The 9754-nt window shown below is 47.5% G+C and overlaps 1 protein-coding gene across 1 annotated transcript in view; it reads right to left on the bottom strand.

Moving 5' to 3' along the window:
- Positions 1-9754, bottom strand: part of HSPBAP1 (HSPB1 associated protein 1) — a 150936-nt gene that overhangs the window by 69274 nt on the left and 71908 nt on the right. Inside the window, exon 5 of the mRNA XM_030210164.1 lies at positions 418-589. Within this exon, the coding sequence (XP_030066024.1) occupies positions 418-589 (172 nt within the window). The remainder of the gene's footprint in view (positions 1-417; positions 590-9754) is intronic.

Genomic DNA, 9754 nt, shown 5'->3' with positions numbered 1-9754 from the left:
CAACTTATGCATCCAGCTTCTCCTACATAAGCACGCAACTACGGAACGCACTACCAAACATCTTGAAAACAAAGCACGACACCTAACAATCTTTCGAAAATTATTAAAAACATATTTGTTCAAAAAGGCATATAATAATGACCCAACCTAAACATCGGAACCACAACAATACAACGAAACTCATACAAGAATTGGACTAAACCTAACCCTTCCTCCCTGACTACCCAATGTACCCTTTCAAATATTGATCCTTAATGCAACTACCACTCTGTATTTCTCATACCGGAATTGGCGATCGCCATCACGGTATTATGTAAGCCACACTGAACCTGCAAATAGGTGGGAAAATGTGGGATACAAATGCAACAACAAACAAATAAAATGTTCCAAAGAATTGTGAAATTTACTTTAATTTACCTGCCCTGGATGCAACGTAACCACAGATGTCTGTGCTTTTCTAAATTGCGGGAAGCATCTCAAATCAGGATTGACCACATTTACTTGGCTAAAAACACTGGATTCTTCATACGGGATCCTTGTAGGGTACAGGAAAGCCCCGTCTTCAGGGGGGAAAAGATGCCATCTTTTCCTGAAATAAGATTAAAACAAAACACACCATGCAGGCACTATTTGCATAAAGAGGGGGCCAATTTGCAGGGCTAAATTTTAAAACAGGTCTTGACAAATCTTCTTTGGATCTAGAAGCCAATGGCTGAAAGTTCATCTAAGGGCCAGTTCTAGAAATGGTGCTAAAAATCTGCGTGCTACGATAGCATTCTATAAGGGCATCTGGGCACCAAATTCCATTAAAGAATAGAGCGTAAGTCAACATTTAGGGGTCCTTTCACCAAGCTGTGCTAGAAAGTGGCCAGTGCTGGTGTCAGCACGTGGGGTTTTCACGCACTGTGGCCACTTTTACTGCCGCAGCAAAATGGCCACCGTGCCGCATTTTATTGCAATGGCCATGCGCTAATTTTCCCATTAGTGCGTGGTTATTACCGCAGGAGCCCTTACTGCCACCTGTTTAGGAGGCGGTAAGGGCACCCGCGCTACTCCCATGCTCTTCAGGTAGATTGCGGTCATGTGCCCACATTACTCGATTAGCTCAGGCACGCCTACTCTCCACCCATGGGCACGCCTCCCGCACTGAAAAATAAAAATATTTATTTATAGCATTTATATCCCACAATACTCCCACCCATGGGCAGGCTCAATGTGGCCTACAACAGTCTATAAAAACATACAACAGTTTAGCAAACAAACAATCAATATGGTAAGAGAGAAAGGGAAAGAGTAGCGGTGATCAGTATGTCGCTACGACAGTTGGAATTCAGAAGGAAGAGACGCCAGGCGGGTTTGAAGCGTTTGCTCTACCAAAAAGGAAGGTCTTGAGGCGCTTCTTGAAGGTCGGGTGATCAGGAGTAAGTTTGACCAATTGAGGCAGCCCATTCCACAACTGAGTGCTGAGATAGGAGAAGGAGGATGCATAGGTGGTCTTATACTTGAGGCCACAAAAAACTGGGTAATGGAGGTTTAGGTACGAGCGAGCTGATTTGTGAGAGTTCCTAGGCGGCAGGTTAATTAGGGTGTCCATATAAGCAGGGGCTTCACCGTAGATGATTTTGTGCACCAGAGTGCAAATTTTAAAAGCGATTCGGTCCTTCACAGAAAGCCAGTGCAGCTTGTCATGCAGTGGTCTTGAACTATCGAATCTCGTTTTACCAAAGATGAGCCTAGCTGCTGTGTTCTGGGCTGTTTGTAGTTTTTTTAGGAGAATGTCTGTGCATCCCCCATAAATTCCATTGCAGTAATCAAGGCGGCTTATAACTAGTGATTGAACTAAGCTGCGCCCGCACTGAAAAATAAAAAAATATATATCTTCCAGTGTAGGATTAGTGCACACTGAGTGGGAAACTACCACGGGATGCCTCCGTGTGTCTCGTGGTAGACCTGCATTAGTAAAAGGGCCCCTTAGGCACCATCATTTATTCCATATATGCAATGCAACGTACAGTATTTTAAGTTTTGCATGTTAAGTGTATGCCCCACCCATGTGTATACACTTCCTTTCAGTTACATGCTACCTGACAGAATAAGCGCCTGGGGGAGGGGGTGTCCTTTTACTAAGGTGCTCTGAAAAAAATGACTTGCGGTAGTGTAGGCGTGGGTTTTGGGCGCGTACCGATCCATTTTACGCATGCCTGTAAAAAAAAGCGCTTTTTAAATGAAAATTGCCGTGCGTCCATTTTGGGTCTGAGACCTTACTGCCAGCCATTGACCTAGTGGTAAAGTCTCACGCTGTAATGACCTACAGGTGACAAATGCCACTTGGTGCGCGTCAGAAATAAAAAAATATTTTTCGGGCGCACGTAGCGGATGCGCGCCAAAAATGAAATTACTGCAAGGGCCACACGGTAGCTGTGCGGTAACTCCATTTTGGCATGTGTAAAAAGGCCCCTAAGTTCAGTTACACTTATCCCCATTTTGGCACATAATTTCTGTTTTAGTGCCTATTAGACCCTAACTTTTGGTGCATTATACAGAAGTAGGGGGTTAATCTCCTTAAAAACAATGCACGATCTGACAGCCTTCCGGAAGTTACTGAAGACTAACTTGTTCAATGAGACTTATAAAAAGAATCCTTCATAAAAGACTTACCATCAAAACTGTACCAGAACTAGTCAACATTGAACTCTTTAATTTGGTTACTTTAATCACATTGTTATTATTGAACGTTATATTTTATCCTAGATCTCACATATCTGATATGAATTATTTATTTCTTTACTTCTAATTTTCTTGATATTTTATGCACCTTAATTGTAATAATACTCTGTTCTTCTCATTCCGTTAATGGCGATTGCCATTGCAGCATAATGTAAGCCACATTGAGCCTGCAAAGAGGTGGGAAAATGTGGGATACAAATGCAGCAAATAAATAAATAAATAAATAAATCAATCAATCAATCAATCAATCATTTCCACTGAATACACAGAGTGGCTGGCATGGCAGAAGAGACATCAAAGGCAAGAAGAGCTAACCTCCACAAACAAAGCACCCCAGAAGGACTCAGTGGAGATGACCAGTGAAAGAACAATAGCCACTGATCGTGCACAGCAATTTTTATTAACTTCTAGGCTGACTCGACACGGGCCCTGTTTCGGCTACGTGGCCTGCATCAGAACTGTGCTTGTATAGAGCAAGTGTTGTGCACTGTTGTATCAAACACATTCGCCTTATAGGCACATTATATATGACGACTAAAATCTAGGCGTGTTCAATTCACGCGACTAGCTGTATTCTATATGCCACGTCTACATTCAGATACGGTAGATACGGTTTAAAGAATAGCGCAAAGGCTGGGTGGACGCACCTAGATCTAGGCACAGCCACTTATGCTAGTAAAAAAAGCTGGTGTTAATGCCTGCGACTAAATCTAGGCGCGCTCCCCTGAATTCTATAACCACGTGCGTAGATGTGATCGATGGCCCCGACACACCCACGCTCCTGCAATGACCGTGCCCCCCCTTTTGGCTGTGCGCATGGGAATTTATATGCGCTGCGTTTTAGAATACGCCTAAAAAGAAGCGCGCGTAAATGTCAATTATGCCTTAGTATTGATAATTGGTGTCAATTATCAAGGCTAATTGGCTCAGTACTTCATTTAATAGAGCATGTAAATTGGCTGCGTGCACAAGTTTATGCGTGCTACTCGGTGCGCCATATATAGAATCCGGGGTACATGGATAACAACAAGTTGTTTGCAAAGCAATCCAAGTAAAAAAAAACAAAAAGTCACTGAGCTCTGTTTAAGTATTGCAAACTTGCTGTTATCCATATAGTGTGCCTATAAGGCGAAGGTTGTGTGTTTGATACAGCAGTGCACAGCAGTTGTTCTATATGACACAATTCTGGATTATGTCAGACTCCTTATGTAGGTATAGGAGAAAGTGGGAGAAAGTGGGATGTTTGACCACGGAGATACAAAGCCTTATTAGTCTATCTTGTAATAGATTTTCATTATAAATTGTTTTAGCTTTTTATATTTAAGTTTTACATCTGAGTTTTGAACTACATATAGTTTTTGCTCTTATCTAATGTTTATGTGTATATATGTGTTTTGTAGACTCCTGATGCAGGCCTAACGGCCGAAACACAACAGTTGTGTCGCGTCTTTTTTCATCAATAAACAAGTGTTTTTAAGATCCATCTCTCCAGGTTTTGTATCTCCGTGGTCAAACATCCCACTTTCTCCTATACCTGTGTTCTCCCATGGGGCGTTCGAGTTCTCCGCTTGCCTGCGGATCTGTCTGAACAGACTCCTGATGTAGGCCACATAGCAGAAATACGGCCTGTGTTGAGTCTCATCCTAGAAGTTAATAAAGATTGCTGTATACAACCTGTGGCTATTGTGCTCCACTGTGTCCTTCTTGGTGGCAGAAAAGATAAGAGAGAGGTTCAAAGAGATTTCCAGTCACTGACTCCTAATTTTTCAGGGACCTCCTCTGAGATTTGCCTCTGTATCTCTGGACCTGATTTATTACGATTGTTTTCCTATTTTTTTGTGTACAGGTTAAAAAAAGAAGAAGCTAAAATACATACTAAAATAAGGGTCCCCCATCTCCCATTTCTACCAAGTGTGCTGTCAGTAGCTTCCTGATGTCCCTTTGATAACTGAGTTCGATTCCCACTTCAGGCACAGGCAGCTCCTTGTGACTCTGGGCAAGTCACTTAACCCTCCATTGCCCCATGTAAGCCGCATTGAGCCTGCTATGAGTGGGAAAGCGCAGGGTACAAATGTAGCAAAAATAAAATAGATACTATTGGAGATTCTACATGGAATGTTGCTACTATTGGAGATTCTACATGGAATGTTGCTATTCCACTAGCAATATTCCATGTAGAAGGCTGCGCAGGCTTCTGTTTCTGTGAGTCTGACGTCCTGCACGTACGTGCAGGACGTCAGACTCACAGAAGCAGAAGCCTGCGCGGCCACATTGGTGATCTGCAAGGGCCGACTTCTACATGGGATGTTGCTAGTGGAATAGCAACATTCCATGTAGAATCTCAAATAGTAGCAACAGGGCCGTGCCTAGGGTCTCTGGCGCCCCCCTGCAGACTATCAGTTGGCGCCCCCCCACCCCCCCCCCCCCCGTGAAAATGATCACGCCCCCCCCCCCCCCCCATGAAAATGATCGCTCACCACTTGCCACACTGAAAGGAATTGTCAGCAATATTCTTAGAAACAAATTGCTATACATTGCAAAATAAGATAGCAGATGTAAATTCTCAAAGTGGACATATTCCAAACGCTAAAATGAAAATAAAATAATTTTTTTCTACCTTTGTTGTCTGGTGACTTTCTTTTTCAATCATGCTGGTCCAGTATCTGATTCTGCTGCTATCTGTCCTCTTAACTCCATTTCCAGGGCTTCCTTTCCATTTATTTCTTTACTTTTCTCCTTTCTTCTTCATTTCTTGCTCTATATCCATTTCCAGCAATTTCTCCTCTCTCCCTGGGTCCTGCCCTCCCATCCATGTCCATTCTTGTCCCTCTCTGCCCTTCCCTCCTCCATCCATAGCCAGCAAGCCTCCTCTCTCCCCTCCCCTCCATTTCCAGCAATTTGTCCTCTCCCTGGGCCCCCATGTCCATCCTTGTCCCTCTCTGCCCTTCCCTCCTCCATCCATAGCCAGCAAGCCTCCTCTCTCCCCTCCCCTCCATTTCCAGCAATTTGTCCTCTCCCTGGGCCCCCATGTCCATCCTTGTCCCTCTCTGCCCTTCCCTCCTCCATCCATAGCCAGCAAGCCTCCTCTCTCCCCTCCCCTCCATTTCCAGCAATTTGTCCTCTCCCTGGGCCCCCATGTCCATCCTTGTCCCTCTCTGCCCTTCCCTCCTCCATCCATAGCCAGCAATCCTTGCCTCCTCTATCCCCCTCCCCTCCATTTCCAGCAATTTGTCCTCTCCCTGGGCCCCCATGTCCATCCTTGTCCCTCTCTGCCCTTCCCTCCTCCATCCATAGCCAGCAATCCTCTCTCCCCTCCCCTTCCAGCAATTTGTCCTCTCCCTGGGCCCTGCCCTCCCATCCATGCCTCTCTGCCCTTCCCTCCGCACCCTGGGGCCTTTAAATCTTTTATTTCCGGTCGCAGCAGCGTCAGTGAAAGCGGAGCGCTGCCGACGTCTCCCTTCCCTTTGCGCTCTTGGTTCCCTCAGTGTCCGCCTTCTTCTGATGTCAGAAGAAGGCGGGACACTGAGGGAACCAACGAGTGCAAGGGAAGGGAGACGTCGGCAGCAGTGGCGTAGCTAGGGTAGTTGACACCCGGGGCCGGTCATTGTTTAACACCCCCCCCCCCCCCCCCCAAATCCAGTACTAGGCATACCGAGAATACAAAACACTCACGACCTATAGAGCAATTTTACCATACCATAAGCAGTCGTTTCTACGAGTCACACAAGAAAAAGGAAAGCATCTTAAACACTACAGTGAGCACTAGAACATCAATTCACCTATTGTAAAACGAAACCAGACAGAATAGTACAGATCGTAGATCCTGCACAGTCAATGCCAACTGAAAGCCATGTCTTTTTCACAAACACAGATACACCCTAATCCACTATAGGATAAGTAATCATAAACTTTCTATTTAGACAAAAATTAAACTGAACCGATGCCAGACTCTGCATACAATGCAACACCACAGAAACAGAAAATGTCCCCTAGTACTGTGCAAAATATAAAGACAGCAGATGTAAATTTGAAAAAACTAACAAATACCAATCACCACTTTACAAATTAACAAATAGAAATAAAACATATACAGAAAATAAAATAATACCATTTTATTGGACTAATACATTTAGCTTCCAGAGGCCAAAATCTCCTTCCTCAGGTCAATACAGTATAGTGCTGTTACAGTATCCTATCCTGATCTGAGGAAGGGGGTTTTGTTCTCTGAAAGTTAAGTCAAAATGTATTAAAATTAGTCCAATAAAAAGATTACCTTATTTACATGTTCTATTTATAAACATTTATTAACACAGCTAAAATACTATATCCTAAAGCAAAATAATAAAAATATATATTTACAGTTTGTTGTCTTTGGTTTCTGCTTTCCTCATCTTCTTTTCACCGTCTTCCTTCCATCCAGCATCTGTCTTCGCTCTCTCTCTGCTCTCCAGTGTCTACCCTCTCTAATGTTCCTTCCATCCATATCTGCCCTCTATTTCTGCTCCTTCCATCCACCATCTGCCCCAGTCTGCCATCTCTCTCTCCCCCTTCCATCCACCATCTGCCCTCTCTCTCTCCTTTCCCTCTAGCATTTGCCCTCTATCTCTGCCCCCTTCCATCCACTGTCTGCTCTTTCACTCCCTTCTATCCACTGTCTGCCCTTTCTCTCTGCTCCTTCGATTCACCATTTGCCCTCTCTCTTTCCCCCTCCCATCCATTCAGGGTCTGCCCTCCCTCTCACTCCCCATTCCATCCAGGATCTATCCCCCCTCTCTCACTGCCCCCTCTTTTCGGCTCCCAGTTCCCATCCACCCCTGCCCCTAGTTCCAGATCCATTGATTCTCCCATCCACCCCTGCCCCAGGCATGACCCCATTCTCCCTCCTGCTCACTTTTCAGACCCCAGTTCCAGCTCCATGCCCCTTCTCCCATCTGTCTCCCACCCAGTCCCTTCTGCCCATCCGAGTCCCCCTCACCCCATCTGTCTCCCACCCAGTCCCTTCTGCTATCCAAGTGCCCCCCACCCTCACCCCATCTGTCTCCCACCCAGTCCCTTCTGCCCATCCGAGTCCCCCTCACCCCATCTGCCTCCCACCCAGTCCCTTCTGCTATCCAAGTGCCCCCCACCCTCACCCCATCTGTCTCCCACCCAGTCCCTTCTGCCCATCCGAGTCCCCCTCACCCCATCTGGCTCCCACCCAGTCCCTTCTGCTATCCAAGTGCCCCCCATCCTCACCCCATCTGTCTCCCACCCAGTCCCTTCTGCCCATCCGAGTCCCCCTCACCCCATCTGTCTCCCACCCAGTTCCTTCTGCTATCCAAGTGCCCCCCACCCTCACCCCATCTGTCTCCCACCCAGTCCCTTCTGCTATCCAAGTGCCCCCACCCTCACCCCATCTGTCTCCCACCCAGTCCCTTCTGCCCATCCGAGTCCCCCTCACCCCATCTGTCTCCCACCCAGTCCCTTCTGCTATCCGAGTCCTCCCCCACCTTCACGGTCACCCCATCTGTCCCCCACCCTCACCCTGCCTCGTCTTCTCCCTGCCATCCGTCTTTAAAAATAAATTGTTTGCCGACGCGATAGCGAGCGCAGCACCTCGTGTGGAAGTAAAAGAAGCGAATCCGATCATCTCATTGGGCCTTCCTTCACTGTCCCGCCCTAGAGGAAATAGGAAGTTGCGTCAGAGGAGGGCGGGACAGTGAGGGAAGGCCCAATGAGATGATCGGATCCGCTTCCTTTACTTCCACACGAGGTGCTGCGCTCACTATCGCGTCGGCAAATAAATTTAAAGGGCTGGTGCGGGGGGGGGGGGTGCCAGGATGAAGAGCAGTGGGAGCGGCGGCACCCCCCTTTCTGGTGACACCCGGGCCGACCAAAAAATTTAAAGGCCTCGGCGGGGCGAGGGTAAGCACCGCGGCGGCGCCCTCCAGAGGTGGGCGCCCCCCTGCGGCGCTTACCTCGCTTACCGCATCGGCACGGCCCTGAGTAGCAACAGTGGAGGAGTGGCCTAGTGGTTAGGGTGGTGGACTTTGGTCCTGAGGAACTGAGTTCGATTCCCACTTCAGGCACAGGCAGCTCCTTGTGACTCTGGGCAAGTCACTTAACTCTCCATTGCCCCATGTAAGCCGCATTGAGCCTGCCATGAGTGGGAAAGCGCGGGATACAAATGTAACAAAAAATAAAAAAAAAATAATTGAAGAAAAATGGCAATTGCCTCAGGTGTGGCATCATTAAGGTAGGGATTTCCAACAACCTCTTTCATATCCTTCACTCTTTCCCCGGAAATTTCCTTCTCTCTCATTGCTTCCCCTTGTCCTCATCCAGTTTCTCTGACCCTAAACCTCCTCACCCCTACCAGCTTCCCGCTCTCCCTGCCTCCCAGTCTCCCTCTCTCTCGCCCTCATCCCCAGCAGTCTCCCTCACTTTCTCGAGCCCCAGCCCTCATCCTTAGCAGTTTCAGCTTCCTATCTGCAGCCAGCTATTCCTCTCCTTCCCCATCCCCTACCCTCCAACAGTTAATCAGCTACCCCCATTTAACCACCCCTTTTTGCCTTCCCCCTCCCAATCGGTCACCAGCTGTGAAACCTGAGATCACAGTACACCTTATAGTTTAAATTCACAGAGATCCACACAGTGCAGGCTCTGACAGGAAGAACTATTCTAGCATCAGCTGTAGCAATAGCAGGAGCTAGAATGGGCCCAGAAAATCCCTGGCTCCACAATGGGTAGGGTTACCATATGTCCGGATTTACCCGGACATGTCCGGGCAACCGGGCGGGTTTTGCCAATCTGCCCGTTTGTCCGGCCCGCCCGCCAGCCTGCCCGTTTGCCCAGAAATCCGGACAAACGGGCAGATTGCTAGCCTCCCCTCCCCTTACTTACTACTGCCCTGGTGGCCTAGTGACCTCTTCCGCCTTTGGGCCAGGAAAGAGCCCCCTCTTTCCTGCCCGGAGCGCTGCCCTGCATGCATCCTTCCTGTTGCTGATCTCGGCGCTGATTCAAAATGGCCGCCGAGAGTTGACGTGAC

This window comes from Microcaecilia unicolor, chromosome 7 (genome assembly GCF_901765095.1).
Source record: "Microcaecilia unicolor chromosome 7, aMicUni1.1, whole genome shotgun sequence".
Taxonomy (NCBI): domain Eukaryota; kingdom Metazoa; phylum Chordata; class Amphibia; order Gymnophiona; family Siphonopidae; genus Microcaecilia; species Microcaecilia unicolor.
Note: the sequence above shows the minus strand (reverse complement) of the source record. Positions and strands in the feature narration are given on the sequence as shown.